The following is a 19,317-nucleotide window of genomic DNA, read 5'->3' on the forward strand; positions in this document are numbered from 1 at the left end:
AAAAACATTGGCCTTTCACCCATGATAACCACCTTCAGTGGACAAATGCTAAACATCTCAGGAAGGTGACTGAACTGCAGCCGTTTTGACCATGGTGGCTAACCAGTTTACGCTTATAAGAGTTATCTTATTAGAGTTATCTTATAAGAGTTATCAATTTCAGTACAGCTAATTAATAGTTATGTGAAACTAAGCAATATAGATAACTATATTCAAGCTATAATTTGGTAAAGTATTTTACTGAATACCATTTCTTTCCAAAGTGATTGTGATTACTGGAGCCAAAAACCTTGAAGAGGATGAAAAAGGATCCTCCAGCTTTTCACTCCCTAAGAGGTTTTCAAATAACAACTAAATTGAATTGCTTGTCTTCACATAAAGGCACTGGCTGCAGATGCAGAGAGAGGCACGGGTCGGGAAGATAGGTGATCTGGATGTGCCATGCAGGCTGCGGGAAAGCTGAGTTGGTGGGCCGGAACAGGTGGATATCTGTGGGAGGCTCATCTTCGCATGGTGGCACTGGCAGCAGAAGGAGGCAGAGGCGTGGGGAGGCAGGCAATCTCGACGCTTTCTGCAGGCCACAGGCAAGCTGAGAGATGCAAAGACAAACGTCCCGTGGCCACCTGCCCACTTGGTCCCACAATCTCTCAGCTTGTCTGTGGCCCACACAGCTCGTCAGGATTGCATACCTTCATCCCCACACCTCTGCCTGTCTGCTGCCAGTGCTGCTACATGGAAGACGAGCCTCCCGCGGCCAGCCACCTGCCTCCTCCGGCCTACCAACTCTCCACTTTCCCTCAGCCCATGAGGCACATCCGGACTGCATGCTCCCCGCCCTGCACTTCCTCTGCCATTTGCTGCTTGGAGAGGTAATCAACTCACTTGTGCTGTGCGGGCTGTGCAGCCCCCAAGTATGCTGACCAAGTGTCCAGCAGGTTGCAACTGCTGCTGGACATAGGCCCCCATGCACTTGCTGCCTTTTGTCCACGTGCCTGGGGGATGGGATGCCCATCCGAGCTGATCACCCTGAAATTGTGTTTCCACAAAAATAAGCCCTAATGCTTATTCTGGAGCTCCAAAAATATGACAGTGTCTTATTTTCAAGGAAACATGGTATGCTATCAATACATACTTCGGAGGTTCATTCACGCCAGTTTATGTCTTGTTATTTGTATTTCTGCAATGACATTCAGGGAATGTTTCGCTTCTCATCCAAGAAGCCTCTTCAGTTCTCAGCTTCTGGGATGAGCACTGAAATGTCTTCAAGCAAAATCAAAGTCCAGTTGTCTTTTCAAAAAGCACCTTTGGGACAATCATGACCTGGATTGGTAGACCCCAACCCCCCTGGGCCATGGCCCACTATCGGGAATTGGGACTTACAGCATGGGGCCGTGGAAGTGGCGGTCGAGTGTGCTTGTGCACTTGCACATTCCCACTTAGGCAAAGCAGTGGGCAAATGCAAAGGGAGTTGCATGTCAGCTTCCCCACCCCATCAATCTCACAGAACCATTTCCCTGAGCCCAAAGTGGGAAAGGTAGGGGATCCTCTGCCCTGGACATCCGTAAACTTAAGGAAGGAATCCCCCAGTTTCTACAGAGCACAATCTGCCCTACATCTTTTCTGTTTTATATCTATTTCTGTTCTCTTGAAGTCTTGAAGAAAGGGTGGGAGACGACATGGATGGTGCTGCAAATGTGACAAAAGGAAATTGCTGAAGGCAGCCACACAGCAACTACATTTATTAAATAAGTATGTAAACAATAAATACTTTGGGGATTCCTTTACACCAATTTGTCATCTGTTGTCTGTATTCCTGCAATGACACTCAAGACTTCCAAAGCTTTTTTTTTCAAAAGACAATTGGACTTTGTTTTTAGCTTTTCATCCAAGAAGTTTCTTCAGTTTTCAACTTCTTGGCTAAGAAGTGAAACATCTTCAAGCAAAAATAAAGTCCAGTTTGTCTTTTGAAAAAGCACTTTTGAGAAAACCATGACTTGGATTACTTATAATCTCTATAGACTCAATGAAGGAATCCTTTTTCTACACAGTACACAATCTGCACCTATATCTTTTCTCTTTTATATCTACTTGAGTTCTGTTGAAGTCTTGACTTTTTCTCCTTGTCTTTCCTGGCTGGGTGGATTCTTAGAATTGATCTTGTTTCAAGGGGCTGCGCTACCTAACAACCCCACAGTAATTGATCTCTCAATTACTGATTATGTTCCCTTAGTAGGCTTAAATATGAGGCTCGGTATAGCCGATGATGACAGGATGAGATAATGAAAAACAAATACATGAAAGGAGGCTGTAGAATTACAGGTCATAAGAGTTGATGTAGGGTCTCCCGCTTGGGCGGGGGTGTGTGGACTAGATGACCTATAAGGTCCCTTCCAATTTTGATTATCTGTTATCCGAGTTTATTAGTAAGATTCTAAGACTGTAAGAGTATAAAGAGGTTTTTCTCCAAACTATGTTGGGAAACTGAAGTAGTATGGAATAATCAACTACTCAAAAAAGAGGTTATCTTTCTGGAGCTGATCTCACTGCTTTTTCTTCTGGTCAGGAGATAACAAAGGGAAATGAGAGGACTTATTTAGCTAAGACTTAAGAGGAAAGAAAAGAATATGAGCACTATTTTGTGGGAATTAAACATAATTCTGCAGGTTGCAATGCTTTCTAAATTTGATAAATTTGTTTTATATAGTGGTTTTTAGGTAAATTAAAAAGGAAGTCAAGGAAGCCATTACTCCTCTGGTTGGAAAAGATAGTGAGATGGCAATGGGCAAAAGGCAGGAAAGAGGGGGGGGGAGGGAAATGCAGGTGAAAATAGGCAATGGAAAATCTAGCTGCTCTGAATGAATTCAAATATTTGGGACTAGCATTGTTCAGAATCTCCTTCCATAGATTTATACGATTTCTTCTGTAGGCATTATTTTAGTTTTGTGCTCCAATAAAAGATTTTCCCACACTTCAAGGATTTATACGATCTCTGCCCTGTGAATATTTTTATGAAATTTAAGGTGTCCTTTCTGAGCAAAGCTCTTTCCACATTCTGCACATGGAAATGGTTTCTCCCCTGTATGGATTCTTTCATGACTAATAAGACCACTTTTCTGAGTAAACCCTTTTCCACACTCTATGCATTTATATGGTCTCTCCCCAGTATGGGTCCTCTTATGACGAATAAGTTCTGAGTTCTGACGAAAGCTTTTTCCACACTCCATGCATTTATGCGGTCTTTCCGCTGTGTGCATTCTTAGGTGGAAAGTAAGGCGCCATTTGTCAATAAAGCTCTTTCCACACTCCAGGCATTTATATGGTCTGTCCTCTGTGTCAATCCTTTGATGGAAAGTAATATCACTACTCTCAGTGAACCTCTTTCCAAATTCCATGCAACTGTATGTTTTTTCACTTGTGTGGATCCTCTGATGGTGAGTCAAATTACGCCTTGTACGGAAGTCGCTTTCACACGCTATGCATTTATATGGCCTCTCCCCCGAGTGGATCCTTTCATGATCAGTAAGATATCTTTTTTGAGCAAAGCACTTTCCACATTCCATGCAGGTATATGGTCTCTCCCCTGAGTGGATCCTTTCATGATCAGTAAGATATCTTTTTTGAGCAAAGCACTTTCCACATTCCATGCAAGTATATGGTCTCTCTCCAGTGTGGGTCCTCTCATGATGAATAAGATCTGTGTTCCAAAGAAAGCTTTTTCCACACTCCATGCATTTATATGGTCTTTCCCCTATGTGGATCCTTTGATGAGAAGTAATATCAGTACTCTCAGTGACTGTCTCTGCAGACTCCTGGCAATTATGTGGTTTTTCTCTTGTATGGATCCACTGATGGCGAGTCAAATTATAGTTTGTAGAAAAGGCTTTTCCACACTCTGGGCATTTATATGGACTCTCACCAATGGGAATCCTCTGATTGCAATGATTACATTTTCTACTGAAGCTCTTTCCACACTTAATGCATATTTTCATCTTTTTCTTTAAACTTAAATCCTTCTCATAGTTTACAAACCTTTGTGGTTCATGTTTCCTATCCAGTATTTTAGGTAAAGTAAGAGAGAAGGAATGGCTCTTTGAAGACACTGCCGTTTGCAGTTTAAATATCCTTGGATGCTTGTCATTCTCATTCTCCAGGGTATCACCATCACCTGGTTGGAAAAAAAAACTCCAGAAATTCTCATTAGAATTTAAAATGATGGCGAAGGGGGGTATCTCCCGGTCAAAATATGCCTATCTGAGTATCAGGCTTGGCACCAGCAATTTGTCAAACTAGGAGACATTGGGTTGAAATTGTTATCAATGATGCTCTTAATGATATCCAAGAGATTTTTCCGCCCTGAAACATATTAAGGATTTGTGTTGTTAGATCAATCTGCTCAGGCATTTCCATCTAAGGCCTTTCACAAAGCTATAGTGAGCATTTCTGCCAAGGCCCTTGTTGTTTTCTAGAAGAGTGGCTGTGATGACAACCTTGGACAAAGTTGCCCATGACATGCCTCGACTGGTTTATGATCTGGAGGGCCTGGCAGTTAAAGGGAACCAGGTGAAAGTGTATGGGGCTTTTGCACATGTGGGTGTCCACTGCATACTATACCTTGTGATCCTGATTTTCCTGAGATTAGGAAATATTTTTACAGGTGATAGTCATTAGAGTTCTCACCACCTTATGCAATTGAGTGCATGTATCTTCCCTGTTTAATTCCCACTTAAAACACCTTTCCCTAATCAACAGAACCCAGAGCAAAGAGGATCCTTACCCAGAGCCGCCATATTCATAGCAACTTCCAGCATGACTTCCTTGCACAAGGCCTTTTGGCTGGAATCCAGCAGTGCCCACTCCTCCTCTGTGAAGTCCACAGCCACCTCCTCCAACGGATCAGAGTCCTAGAAACAAAACAAATTTTTTTCCCCTATGACTGTCCTCTCATGTTTTTTTTTGTTAATTCCAAAAGAGAAAAGAGAGCTTTGCAAAAGACCAAATGGTCATTTTCTCCTAAGACAGACATACACCCTGAAGGTGCACATAGTCCTTAAGGGTGGGAAGCCCCTCTCCACCTCCTCTATGCTGTTTTTTAAAGGCACAAAATATAGCTTAGATGCATCCAAGCTGTAGCACTGCTTGGGGACCCCCTCCCCTGGCCTGGAAGAATTCACCAAAAAGATTTTGTGCAGAGAATCCTCTCTGGCCCAGTAAAACACAAATTTGTTAGAAAACAGCACATACCTATTTTAGGAATTTTGTATCTGCCCTATTTCAAAATGTTGTACATGATCCTGAAAATATCAGTCACTTGACCAACAGTCTTACTATTAAAACTTCTCAGCTTTGACTAACAGGTTTTTATATGAGAAATTTGCCCATCCTGTAATTTATTTTTAAATGGATATATTGGGCTATCACTGAAGCAATTTTAAAATGGAATAGAGTAAGAGTTGGAAGGGACCTTGGAAGTCTTCTAGTCCAACCCCCTGCTCAGGCAGGAAACCCTATATACCATTTCAAATGGTTAATTCAATCTCTTCTTAAAAACTTCCAGTGTTGCAGCATTTACAATTTCTGGAGGCAAATTATTCCATTGAATAATTGTTCTAACTATCAGGAAAATTCTCCTTAAATCCAGGTTGATTCTCTCCTTGATTAGCTTCCACCCACTGTTTCTTGACCTGCCCTCAGGTGCTTTGGAGAATAGCTTCACTTCCTCTTCTTTGTGGCATCCCGAGATATTGGAACACTGCTATCATGTCACCCCTAGTCCTTCTTTTCATCAAACAAGGCATACTCAATTCCAGCAACCATTCTTTATGTTTTAGCCTCCAGTAATCATCCTTGTTGATCTTCTCTGCACTCTTTCTGGAGTCTCAACATCTTTTTTACATTATGGCAATCAAAACTAGATGCATTATTCTAAGTGGTATTAACACTTCACATGATCTTGATTCTATCCCTGTTTATGCAGCCTAGAACTGTTTTGGCTTTTTTGGCTCAAAATACCAATTTTTGTTCAATTGGTATTGTTTCAGTTCATGTCTTTAATTTTTTAACTGCTATCCCCAAGTATTTTCAAAGATATTAAGAAAGATTAAACTGTTCCTCTTGTGAATTGAAATGAACTTTGTTTGCATTCCTAGGACTATCCTCAACGTTGAATCAATAAGGCTCAGTGGGGCATTCTGTGGAGATGCCATGTTCAAATTCACATACACTTGGCATTTGGTTTTCGAAGCTCATAAATGAAGTTATTTAAAGCAGCAGTCACCAACCGGTGGGTTGCGGCCCACTGGTGGGCTGTGAGAAAATTTTGGTGGGCCGCAGAGAAATCTCACCCCCAGAGAATCCCCCCAAAGCAATTAATCCAGGCTGCGCAGAAACACAAGGCTGTGCCGCCCACATGGCCTGCGGGAACCCTCCCCGCCCACTCACTCCTTACCCGGCAAACTTGCCTGCTAAATTGCTATTTTTCCTTTTTCTGAGCATCAGGTGTTCTGCTGTGCCGGGAGATTAATTAGCTAGGAAGCAGGAAATGGTTGGATTTCTTGCTTTCTAGCTAGTCTTTAGATATTTGGCTCTGCTTTTAAGCACAGCCGAACCTCCCTTAGGACTGAAGTTTCTATTATTCAGTGCAGACTCACGGCAAGCAAATTTTATGTGACAGACTGAGCTTGCCAATGGCAGATAGATAGATCACTGAATGATTCTGTGAGCAACTCAATCTGCCTGCCTGCTTTGCCTGATTTGGGGTAAAAGTTGCTTTTTTATAAAAAAAAAAATCAATATTTATATAAATATTTACAATATTTACATACAAGCCATGCCCAGCCAGTCACATGACCACCAAACCATACCCACAAATTAGGCCATGCCCAAAGAACCAGTTAGTGGTCCCTGGGATTTAAAATTATGAGTTTGGTGGTCCCTAAGGTCCAAAAGGTTGGCGAACCCTGGTTTAAACATTTCAATCTACCCTTACCTGACAACGTGGTCCCAGTTGGATCCTCCTGAAAAGAAGCTCTTCAGAATCATTGGATGGATCTCCTCTTCCCTGGAGCTCTGCTGAAATCTCCTCAATCAATGGCTCCTGAAACTGAAAAAAAAGCCTGATTTATGATCCACTTTCAAATGAGTTTGAACTAACCATGTTAATTTGTTTAAGTTTTTCCTTTCCATGTGTATTTTTCCAATTCAAATCAAAATGAGACAACTTGAGATTTTCTGCCACTTTTGTGAGTTGCTTCTTTTTTATTTCCTATTTTCCTTTGGAACAGGAACTGCTTATTTATCTCCTCTCCTTTCCTTGACAATTTTGGCCTTTCCTTCTTTGTGAATGTATTTAATTTTATCCTATCCATGAGGAGACCACCAACCTGGAAGTTCAGAAGTAGATCTTGGAATGTACACCGAGTGCTTTTCAGGGTAAAATGCCCGTTGAGACTCTCATTAAAACAATTTGGATACTTCATTTTTTTCTAACAAATTCCCAGTTAGATTTAACTTTTAGTGATAAATGTTTTAAGATAATTTTGAATATATAGAAAAGTAATGAACTAGGGAGAATCTCTGTTGCAATGGAGTGCAACCTTTTGGCAGATTTGCTCAATAAATCAATTTGCAAAATGATTCTGAAGGATATCCAACTTTAATGAATGATATATTCTCAGTATCAAAGGGACATGCAGAGTGCAATAATATTCTAAGGTGGACTAAAAGAATGACATGACACAAATTGGGAATAGATGAAGAAGGGAATTCACTTAAGACACTACATTCACATTCAATTCAAAGCAAACGGTACTGATCAAGATTTCTGAAAGGACTAGAGAACTTGGATGATCCAACTGAGATATAGAAACATGATTTGTGGGTGGGTGGGATTTTGGGCAATAGCTATAGAGGATCCCTCTTGGATTCAGTCTGAGTCCCTGGTTTGGGAATCCTGATTGGAAATACTAGAAAGGGTTTTTATGACATTTCCCCTTCCACCCCCATGGGGGAATTAAGATATCTTTTACATTATGGTTGTCCAGTCCATGACAAACTATGAGGGAAAATAGAATGAGTGAATAACGTCCCACAAAGTTATTCCCACATACTATTACACCATCCCAACACGAGTTGTCTGGATGTCTTTTCTGCGATTATCTATAAGGAAGAGAGACAAGAGACGCAGAAGAGGATGAAAGTGCCTCACCTGCCGCCCCTTTCCGGGCTCCGGGGCGGCTGCGGGGCCGAGGAGGCAGCCTTCGGCCAGGGCCACCGCCTGGGCGCAGCTCTCCGCCCCGCACTCCCTCAGCCAGCCCGACAGCTCCGGGGGCAGCAGGGCCAGCAGCTGCTCCAGCACCACTAGGTCCAGCATCTCGGCATTGCTGCTCCGCTCGGGCCGCAGCCACCCCCGGCACAGCCGGTGCAGGCGGCTGCAAAGCGCCCGGGGCCCCTCGGCCTCCCGGGCGATGCAGTTGCGGAAGCGCCAGCGCTCAGCCTCGGAGTTGCGGGGACCCTCGGGGAGGCCGCTCCCCGCCTGAAGGGGAGACCCCCAAGCCTCCATTCGGTCTCCGGCTTCAGCTCAGCCCGAACTGGGGGAAACTCCCTCAGAGGCCGCCGCCTTCGGTCACAGCGGACCCTCCTCCGCCGATCCTTCCCGCCCCTTTCCCGGTTTCAGCGAGGAGAAGGGGGCGGGGCTCCGCCCCCTCAGATCTTCTCAGGCAGAGAAGCTGCAAGTCACTCCCGCCAAAACGTCCCGCGCTCGCCAGGCCCCCCACAGACTCGGTGAGATATGATTACTTCCTAGAGAGGCACAAGACTATGATCCCTCTTGATTAGAGCGTCTCATAAGGCAACTACCGCCTCTCCTATCCTCTGTGTGTGACAGTAGGACCCGGCAAAGGTCTTCTGCGCATGCCGTGTTCTCTGTAGACGCTCAAAGGTCGACCGAAGTCACGTGGTGGCGGAGTATTTGGTAGATGGGATTGGAGGGGACGCGCGGGTACAGGAAAGAGCAGGGCCGGAATAGAGCAAAGCGCCTTTGAATGGAATCTTAGCTTGCTGGTTCTGAGCACCTGGGATTTCTCTTTCCTTCCCACCAGTAAATTTATTGATATGCTGTATAATTATATAATACGCTATATATTATTGAATAATTATGTAAGCAATAACTCTTGGGGATTTCTCCAAACCGGTTTGGACTCTGTTTATTTATTTATTTATTTATTTATTTGATTTGCCAATTGTTTACAAGATAATAAGTGTATACATAGTTGTGAATACATGAAATGGGTACATATAAGAAAAATAAAAGAATAAGAGAAACAATAGGACAGGGACGATAGGCACGTTGGTGCGCTTATGCACGCCCCCTACAGACCTCTTAGGAAAGGGGTGAGGTCAATAGTAGACAGTCTAAGGTTAAAGTTTTTGGGGTTTGGGGAAGAGACTACAGAGTCGGGTAGAGTATTCCAGACATTGACCACTCTATTGCTGAAGTCGTATTTCCTGCAATCAAGTTTGGTGCGGTTTACTTTGAGTTTGTATCTATTGTGTGCTCTTGTGTTGTTATGGTTGAAGCTGAAGTATTCATTGACAGGTAGGACATTGCAATGTATGATTTTATATACCATGCTTAAGTCAGAACGAAGACGGCGTAATTTAAGGTTTTCTAGTTCTAGAATTTCAAGTCTGGTGGCATAAGGCAGGGATCCCCAACCTTTTCGACGCCGCGGCCCGGTTCCGGCATCAGCTGGGCGCCGCGGCCCGGTACCGGCGTCAACTGGGCGCCACCATCTTTTATGACGAAAGGCGCTTCCGGTGACGTCACCGGAAGCGCTGTTTCGTCAAAAAGATGGCGGCGCAGCGCTCCGGTGAGCTTTTTCGGGTAGAAATGGCTTTCTACCCGGAAAAGCTCACCGAGCGCGGCGCCGCCATCTTTATGATGAAAGCGCCCGGTGAGCTTTCTACCCGGAAAAGCTCACCGGAAGCGCTTTTTACCAAAAAGATGGCGGCGCCCAGCAACCAGCGGCCCGGTAAGGCTTGTTCCGCGGCCCGGTACCGGTCCGCGGCCCGGCGGTTGGGGACCCCTGGCATAAGGTATTCTACAACGAGTAGAAGAGTGGAGAACTCTTCTTGTGAAATATTTCTGGACTTTCTCAATTGTGCTAATATCAGATACGTAATGAGGGTTCCAGACTGATGAACTGTATTCGAGTATTGGTCTAGCAAATGTTTTGTATGCTCTGGTTAGTAGTGTGATATTACCAGAGAAAAAGCTACGTAGGATTAGGTTAACAACTCTTAATGCCTTTTTGGCTATGTAGTTGCAGTGGGCTCTAGCACTTAGATCATTAGAGGTGAGTATTCCAAGGTCCTTTACAGAGCTTGAGTCATCAACAAGATCTTGACTATTCAGCTTGTATTTTATTTTCTGATTTTTTTTGCCAATATGTAAGACAGAGCATTTATTTGTTGAGATTTGAAGTTGCCATTTGTTTGACCATTCAGATACATAGTCAAGATCTTTTTGTAGGGTAGCAGTATTGTCTGTGGTATTGAACAGCTTTACATCATCAGCGAAGAGAACGCAATTGCTCTTAATATGATCACAGAGGTCGTTTATGTAGAGTATGAAGAGAGTTGGTCCTAGAACACTGCCCTGGGGGACACCACTATTGACAGGTACTGGATTTGATAGGACGCTCCCGATTTTGATTTGTTGTCTGTATTCATGTGACACTCAAAGAAGGAACCCTCCTTTTTCTACAGGGTACAATCTGCCGGTTACGTTTTTGGTTTCTATTTCTGCTGTGAGAAGCCCACCCCCCTCCTTCTAGAGAATGGAATATTTTCAGGAATATTAAAAGAGATAAAATATTGTATTTCCTCAAAGGAGAAATGAAAAAAACATGTTCTTAAGACGCAGAAAGCAGTCCCAGTCTTTCTTAATTGCTCCCAGCAGATTTTGTGCCCATTAAGATTATTCACAAACAAAACACCTTCATCTCTTTTTTTTTCTTTTAATGACCCGTAATCCCTTGCATCGGGGTAGAGTAGGGGCAACTGAATGGAGTTGAGTGGTTACTGGTCGGACGCCCTTCCTGTCACCAATCCAGAGTTTGAAGCAGAGATTTACTAATTGTGCCTAGAGAGAGAAATATCTGCCGCTACCTAGGACTGAACTCACAGCCTTCTAATTGTGAGGCGAAAACTCCACCCCTAGGCCACTGCACCATATCCAAATGATGGGATTTAATTTGCATTCCCCCACCCAAATTCTGAGGACAGGTAGTGACCTTTTAGGACATAATAGCATTAACCCACCACCATTAGAATAGCAAAAGAACACCAGGCTCACTACATTGCAGAATGCCCTGAAGTATTTCGAACACAAAACCCCAGAAACCTGTAAAGATCCATCCACCCGTTCAGCCATTTGGTCTGTTCCAGAACTGCATGTTGTGGATCTGCTCATCAATAAACGGACCTTCTTTCCTAAGCAGCTAGCCTCCATTTTATTTCCAGGGCCTTTCTCCTGACTTGGAACTGAACCAGATTGATTTTTTTTCACAACACTACTATGTTGAAATCTTGACTTTTTCTGCTTGATCTTTCCTGGCTTGTTGTTTCTTGAAGAGTTGATCTGGTTTCAAGGGGCTGCACCACTTCAAAAAAAATTGTTACAAAAAAAGATTACCACGTTCAGTGAGCAAATGGTAAACCACGTATCAGGAAGATGACTGAACTGCAGTCATTTCTGCCATGGTGGCTAACCAGATGCTCGTGCTTATAAGAGTTATCTGCATTGCTCAGTTTCAATACAAGTAATTATAGTTATGCTGAAACTGAGCAATATGGATAACAATCTTAAAGTTATGATTTGGTAAAGTATTTTACTGAACACCATTTCTTTCCAAAGTGATTGTGCTTACTGGAGCCAAAAACCTGGAAGAGGATGAAAAAGGATATTCCAGCTTTTCACTCCCCAAGATGTTTTCAAAAAATTGTATTGCTTGTCTTTGCACAAAGGCAGAGGCACAGGTCGGGAAGGCAGGTGTTCTGGATGCGCTGCACAGGCTGCTGGAAAGCCAAATTGGTGGGCTGGAGCAGGCAGCCGGCTGCGGGAAGCTTGTCTTTGCATGGAGGCACTGGCAGCAGGCGGAGGCATTGGGGTGGGAAGGCAGGCAATCTCGAAGCTCTGGGCAGGCCACAGGCAACCCGAGTGATGCAAAGACAAGCGTCCCATGGCCACCTGCCCACTTGGTCCCACCATCTTTGTTTGCTTGTAGCCCACGCGGTTCGTCAGGATTGCATGCCTTCACCCCAACGCCTCTGCTTCTGGATGATGCCAATGCCACCACGCAGACGAGCCTCCCGTGTCCACCCACTCCAGCCCACCAACTCTCAGCTTTCCCTCAGCCCATGCAGTATATCCAGATTGCATGCTTCCCCCCTCCCGCACATCCTCTGCCGTTTGCTGCTTGGACAAGTAATCAACTCACCTGTGCTGCATGGGCTGTGCAGCCCCCAAGTGTGCTGACCAAGTGTCCAGAGGGTTGCAACTGCTGCTGGACATTGGCCCCCGTGCACTCGCTGCCTTTTGTCCACACGCCTGGGAGATGGGATGCCCAACCAGGCTGATCACCCTGAAATTGTTTCCACGAAAATAAGCCCTAATGCTTATTTTGGAGCTCCAAACATGACAGGGTCTTATTTTCAAGGAAATACGGTATGCCATCAATATATACTTTGGGAGTTCCTTCACACCATTTTATTTGTCCTGTTATCTGTATTTCAGCTATGACACTCAGGGAAGAACTCCCAAAGGTGCTTTTTCAAAAGACAACTTGACTTTGATTTTGCTTGAAGACGTTTTGCTTCTCTCATCCAAGGAGCCTCTTCAGTTCCCAGCTTCTTGGATGAGAAGCAAAATGTCTTCACAAGCAAAATGGGGTTGCGGAAGTGGCGGTCAAGTGTGCGTATGCACTCGCACATCCTCAGGCAAAGCAATGGGCAAATGCAAAGGGAGCTGCATTAGCTTCCCCACCCCATCGCTCTCACAGAACCATTTCCATGAGCCCCAAAATGGGAAAGGTAGGGAATCCTCTGCCCTGGACATCCATAGACTTAAGGAAGGAATCCCCCGGTTTCTACAGAGCAGAATCTGCCCTACATCTTTTCTGTTTTATATCTATTTCTGTTCTGTTGAAGTCTTGAAGAAGGGGAGATGACATGGATGGTGCTGCAAATGTGACAAAAGGAAATTGCTGAAGACAGCCACACAGAAACTACATTTATTAAATAAGTATGTAAGCAATAAATACTTTTTACACCAATTTGTCATCTCTGTTGTCTGTATTCCTGCAATGACACTCAAGACTTCCAAAGCTGTTTTTTTCAAAAGACAATTGGACTTTGTTTTTAGCTTTTCATCCAAGAAGTTTCTTTGGTTTTCAACTTCTTGGATAAGAAGTGAAACATCTTCAAGCAAAAACAAAGAAAATTCATTTAAGAATCTCCATAGACTCAATAAAGGAATCCTTTTTCTACTCAGTACAATCTGCCATGCATCTTTTCTCTTTTATATCTATTTCAGTTCTGTCGAAGTCTTGAGTTTTTGTTCACTTTTTCTCCTTGTCTTTCCTGGCTGGGTGGATTCTTATACAGTTCATCTGGTTTCAAGGGACTGTGCTACCTAAAACCCTCACAGAAATTGACCTCTCAAAGTGGTTTTGTTCCCTGTAGTAGAAGCTGTAGAATTACATGTCATAAGAGCTTATTAGTAAGGTTCCAAGACTGTAAGAGTATAAAGGTTTTTCTCCAAGATATATTGGAAAGTTAAGGTAGTATGAAATAATTGCCTTGGCAACTACTCAAAAAAGTAGTTATCTTTCTGGAGCTGATCTCACTCCTTTTCCTTCTGGTCAGGAGATAACAAAGGTAAACGACAAGACTTCTTAAGAGGAAGGAAAAGAATATGAGCAGAATTTTCTGGGAATTAAGATAAGTGCAGGTTGAATTCTTTCTAAATTTGATAAATGCATGTAAACTCTTTTTATATAGTGGTTTTCAGGTAAATTAAGAGGGAAGTCAAGGAAGCCATTACTCCTGATTGGAAAAGATAATGAGATGGCAATGGGCAAAAGGCAGGAAAGTGAAGGCCTTAATTCCTATTTTCGTCCTTGTTTCCACAGTATTGGGGGGGTAAGAATGCAGGTGAAAATAGGCAAAGGAAAATCTAGCTTCTCTGAATGAATTCAAATATTCAGGACTAGCATTGTTCAGAATTTCCTTCCATAGATTTATATAGTTTCATCTGTAGGCATTATTTTATGAGAATTATGGTGTCCTTCCTGAGTTTACCTTTTCCACATACGATTTCTCCCGTGTGGATCCTTCACTGGTGAATCAGATAAGAGTTTCTACTTGAAGGCCTTTCTACTTTGTCCATTTAGGAGGTTTCCTCCACAACTGAATCTGTTGATGATGAGTAAGATGTTCTTTCCCAATAAAACTATACATACATTCCATACAATATATAGTGTCGTCCCCCCACCCCATGGATTCTTTTGTGAGTACATGTCTTTTGATTGTTAAAGCTTTCTCCACACATGCATTTATATGGTCTCTATTCTCTGTGGATCCTTTTGAGAATTAAGTTTTCCACTTTGAGCAAACCTTTTTCCATTCTGTGCATTTATATGGTCTCTCCCCCATATAGACTCATGATTAGTAAGATAATTTTTCTGAGTAGTTTTCCACACCCCATGCACTTCTAGAAGTGGTGTGTGTTAATGACAAAGATCTGTGTTCCAATGAAAGCTATTTCCACACTCCATGCATTTATATGGCCTCCCCATTATGGATCCTCTTATGACTAATAAGTTGTGAGTTCCAAAGGAAGTTCTTTCCACACTCCATGCATTTATAGGGCCTCTCCCCAGTGTGGATTCTCTCATGAGATTTAAGGTGTCTTTTCTGAGCAAAGCTCTTTCCACATTCTGTACATTGAAATGGTTTCTCCCCTGTATGGATTCTTTCATGACAAATAAGACCACTTTTCTGAGTAAACCCTTTTCCACACTGTATGCATTTATATGATCTCTCCTCAGTGTGGATCCTCTCATGATTAATAAGTTGTGAGTTCCAATGAAAGCTTTTTCCACACTCCATGCATTTATATGGCTTCTCCCCAGTGTGGATTCTGTCATGAGATTTAAGGTGTCCCTTCTGAGCAAAGGTCTTTCCACATTCTGTACATTGAAATGGTTTCTCCCCTGTATGAATTCTTTCATGACTAATAAGGCCACTTTTATGAGTAAACCCTTTCCCACACTGTATGCATGTATATGGTCTCTCCCCAGTATGGGTCCTCTTATGACGAGTAAGTTCTGAGTTCTGACAAAAGCTTTTTCCACACTCCATGCATTTATGCGGTCTTTCCGCTGTGTGCATTCTTAGGTGGAAAGCAAGGTGCCATTTGTCAATAAAGCTCTTTTCACACTCCAGGCATTTATATGGTCTGTCCTCTGTGTCAATCCTTTGATGGCAAGTAATATCACTACTCTCAGTGAATCTCTTTCCAAATTCCATGCAATTATATGTTTTTTCACTTGAGTGGATCCGCTGATGGTGAGTCAGATTATGCCTTGTACAGAAGTCACTTTGGCCCTTTGAAGACACTGCCCTTTGTAGTTTAAATAAGCTCCACTGCTTCTCATTCTCCAGCCCCTCACCATCACCTGTTTGGGGAAAAAAAACCCAGAAATTCTCATTAATATTTAAAATGATGGCAAAGGGGGGTATCTCCCAGTCAAAAATATGCCGATCTAAGTATCAGGCCTGGTACCAGCAATTGGTCAAATTAGATGTTGGGTTGAAATTGTTATGAATGATGCTCTTAATGATATCCAAGAGATTTTTCCGCCCTGAAACATATTAAGGATTTGTGTTGTTAGATCAATCTGCTCAGGCATTTCCATCTAAGGCCTTTCACAAAGCTATAGTGAGCATTTCTGCCAAGGCCCTTGTTGTTTTCTAGAAGAGTGGCTGTGATGACAACCTTGGACAAAGTTGCCCATGACATGCCTCGACTGGTTTATGATCTGGAGGTCCTGGCAGTTAAAGGGAACCAAAGGGAAGTGTATGGGGCTTCTGCACATGTGGGTGTCCACTGCATACTATACCTTGTGATCCTGATTTCCCTGAGATTAGGAAAGATTTTACAGGTGATAGTCATTAGAGTTCTCACTACCTTATGCAATTGAGTGCATGTATCTTCCCTGTATAATTCCCACTTAAAACACCTTTCCTAATCAACAGAACCCAGAGCAAAGAGGATCCTTACCCAGAGCAGTCATATTCATAGCAACTTCCAGCATGACTTCCTTGCACAAGGCCTTTTGGCTAGAATCCAGCAGTGCCCACTCCTCCTCTGTGAAGTCCACAGCCACCTCCTCCAACTGATCAGAGTCCTAGAAACAAAAAAATATCAGTGGGCTATCACTGAAGCAATTTTTAAAATAGAATAGCAGATTTGGAAGAGACCTTGAAGGTCTTCAAGTACTCTAATTCCCTGCTCAGGAAGAAAATCCTATACCATTTCAGACAAATGGTTATCCAATTTCCTCTTAAAATCTTCCAGTGTTGCAGCATTTACAATTTCTTGAGGCAAGTTATTCCATTGAATAATTGTTCTATCAGGAAAGTTCTACTTAATTCCAGGTTGCTTCTTTCCTTGATTAGTTTCCATGCATTGCTTCTTGATCTGCCCACAGGTGCTTTGGAGAATAGCCTGACTTTCTCTTCTTTATGGCAGCCCCTGAGATATTGGAACACTGCTATCATGTCACCCCTAGTCCTTCTTTTCATCAAACAAGGCATACTCAATTCCAGCAACCATTCTTTATATGTTTTAGCCTCCAGTCCTCTAATCATCCTTGTTGCTCTTCTCTACAGTCTTCTTTTTACTACCGGTTCTATGAGTGTGGCTTGGTGGGCGTAGCAGGGGAAGGATACTGTAAAATCCCCAGTCAGAGGTGGTATTTGCCGGTTCTCCGAACTACTCAAATTTTCTGCTACCGGTTCTCCAGAACTGGTCAGAACTGGCTGAATACCACCTCTGATCTTGATTCTATCCCTCTGTTTATGCAGCCTAGAACTGTGTTGGCTTTTTGGGCAGCTGAAGCACACTGAAACTGCCCAAGTACCAATTTTTGTTCAATTGGTATTGTTTCACTTTTCAAAGATATTAAAAAATATTAAACTGTTAAACTCTTCCAACATATAAGTTACATTTCCTAATACAAGACTCTTGTGAATTATCCATGGTTTGCATTGCTAGGACTATCTTCAAAGTTGAATCAGTAAGGCTCACTAAGTCATTTTGTAGGGACACCAGTTTCAAATTCACATAAGATTCGGCATTTGGTTTTCAAAGAACCTCATGAATGAAAGCATTTAGACTTTTCAGAAGAAATCTACATAAATCTGTGAGAAAACAGGACATACCTATTAAGGATTTTTTTTATCTGCCCTATTTCAAAATGTTGCACATGATCCTAGAAATATCAAGTCACTTGACTAACAGTGTTACCATTAAAACTTGTCAGATTTGGCTTCCAGGTTTTTATATGAGAAATTTGTCCATCCTGTAAATTATTCTTAAATGGATATATTGGGCTATCTCTAAAGCAGTTTTTGTTCAATTGGTATTGTTTGGCTTCATGTCTTTAATTTTAACTGCTTTCCCCAAGTCTTATGAAAGATATTAAGAAAACTGTTGGAATTGTCCCAACATATAAATTACATTTCTAGTACAAGATTCTTGTGAATTGTCCTTTGTTTGCATTCCTAGGATCATCTTCAAGGTTGAATCAGTAAGGCTCACTGTGGCATTCTGTAGGGACACCAGGTTTGAAATTCACATACCCTTGGCATTTGGTTTTCAAAGAAGCTCATGAACGAAGATGTTTAAACTTCTCAGAAGAAACCTACACTTACCTGGCAAGGTGGTCCCAGTTGGATCCTCCCGAATAGAACCTTTTCAGAATCATTGGATGGATCTCCTCTTCCCTGTTGCTCTGCTGAGATCTCAATGAATGTCTCCTGTAAGAAGCGTGACAAAGAATATTAGCTCTATCTGTAAAACCACATTAATATTTTTTGTTTTCTCATTGTACTTACTGGAATGGTTTTTATGACATTTTGCCCCCCCCTTCCACCCCCATGGGGTAATTGAGATCACTTTTGCATTATGGCTGTCCAGTCCATGACAAAGTATGAGGGAAAATAGAACGTGGGAATAACATCCCACAAAGTAATTCCCACATATTATTTACTATTTATATTCCAACACGTGTTGTTTGAATGTCTTTTCTCTGCGATTATGTGCAAGGAAGAGAAACGAGGCGTAGAAGAGGATGAAAGTGCCTCACCTGCCGTCCCTTTCCGGGCTCCGGGGAGTCTGAGGGGCCGAGGAGGCAGCCTTCGGCCAGGGCCACCGCCTGGGCGCAGCTCTCCGCCCCGCACTCCCTCAGCCAGCCCGACAGCTCCGGGGGCAGCAGGGCCAGCAGCTGCTCCAGCACCACCAGGTCCAGCATCTCGGCTTTGCTGCTCCGCTCGGGCTGCAGCCACCCCCGGCATAGTCGGTGCAAGCGGCTGCAAAGCGCCCGGGGCCCCTCGGCCTCCCGGGAGACGCAGCTGCGGAAGCGCCAGCGCTCAGCCTCGGAGCTGGGGAAGCCGCTCGGGACGCTGCTTCCCCCGCCGGACTCCAAGCCACAGCCGCTCCCGGCCTGAAGAGGAGAATCCCGGGCTTCCATTCGGTCTCCGGCTTCAATGCAGCCCGAACCGGGTCAAACTCCCTCTGAGGCCTCCTTCGGTCACGGCGGACCCTCTCTCACCCGCCTCTTTCCCGGTTTCAGGATGAGAAGGGGGAGGGCTCCGTTCCCTCAGGGATCCTGAGGCGGAGAAGAGCAGCTGCAACTCGGTCCCGCCAAAACTTCCCGCGCTCGCCAGCCCCCCCCTCCCTTCCAGACTTGGTGAGATATGATTGCTTCCTAGAGAGCCACAAGACTATGACCCCCTCACGCTTTCTTGCTCTTAATTAGAGCGTCTCATAAGGCAACTAGCGGAGCTCTCTTGTTCTCCATGTTTGACATCCGGGCCTGGCAAAGGTCTTCTGCGCATGCCCTGTTCTTTGTAGACGCTCAAAAGCCGGCCAAAGTCACGTGGTGGCGGAGTATTTGGTAGGTGAGGTGCGCAGGTGTAGGGAATAGGCCTGGAGTTGGTATAACAGGGCTGGTATAGAGCAAAGCGCCTTGA

General features: G+C 43.6%; 2 protein-coding genes across 5 annotated transcripts in view; both read right to left on the minus strand.

Annotated features, from left to right (window-relative positions):
• Nucleotides 1-1,708: 1,708 nt before the first annotated feature.
• On the minus strand, nucleotides 1,709-8,904 carry LOC148131945 (zinc finger protein 197-like). Its single transcript, XM_087953851.1, has 4 exons — nucleotides 8,204-8,904; nucleotides 6,986-7,099; nucleotides 4,775-4,901; nucleotides 1,709-4,165 (listed from the first exon to the last, which is right to left on the minus strand). The coding sequence occupies exons 1-4, from the start codon at nucleotides 8,555-8,557 to the stop codon at nucleotides 2,979-2,981; spliced, it is 1,782 nt and encodes a 593-aa protein (XP_087809977.1). The 5' UTR covers nucleotides 8,558-8,904; the 3' UTR covers nucleotides 1,709-2,978.
• A 4,371-nt stretch (nucleotides 8,905-13,275) lies between these two features.
• LOC113425990 (uncharacterized) overlaps nucleotides 13,276-19,317 on the minus strand; it is a 41,218-nt gene continuing 35,176 nt past the window's right edge. For 2 of the 4 annotated variants that reach the window (XM_087953860.1, XM_087953861.1), the window contains exons 2-4: nucleotides 17,998-18,102; nucleotides 16,343-16,469; nucleotides 13,276-15,737 (exon numbers count right to left, since the gene is read on the minus strand). In XM_087953860.1, coding sequence (XP_087809986.1) covers nucleotides 14,839-15,737; nucleotides 16,343-16,469; nucleotides 17,998-18,102 — 1,131 coding nt within the window. In that variant the 3' untranslated portion in view covers nucleotides 13,276-14,838. Of the gene's footprint in view, nucleotides 15,738-16,342; nucleotides 16,470-17,997; nucleotides 18,103-18,431; nucleotides 19,250-19,317 lie in introns of those variants that run through there. The other 2 variants (XM_087953863.1, XM_087953862.1) reach the window with 2 other exon arrangements.

The sequence above is a fragment of the Notechis scutatus genome, chromosome 2, assembly GCF_049901735.1.
Source record: "Notechis scutatus isolate UNSWTSFEM ecotype Mainland chromosome 2, rNotScu1.2, whole genome shotgun sequence".
Classification (NCBI taxonomy): Eukaryota; Metazoa; Chordata; class Lepidosauria; order Squamata; family Elapidae; genus Notechis; species Notechis scutatus.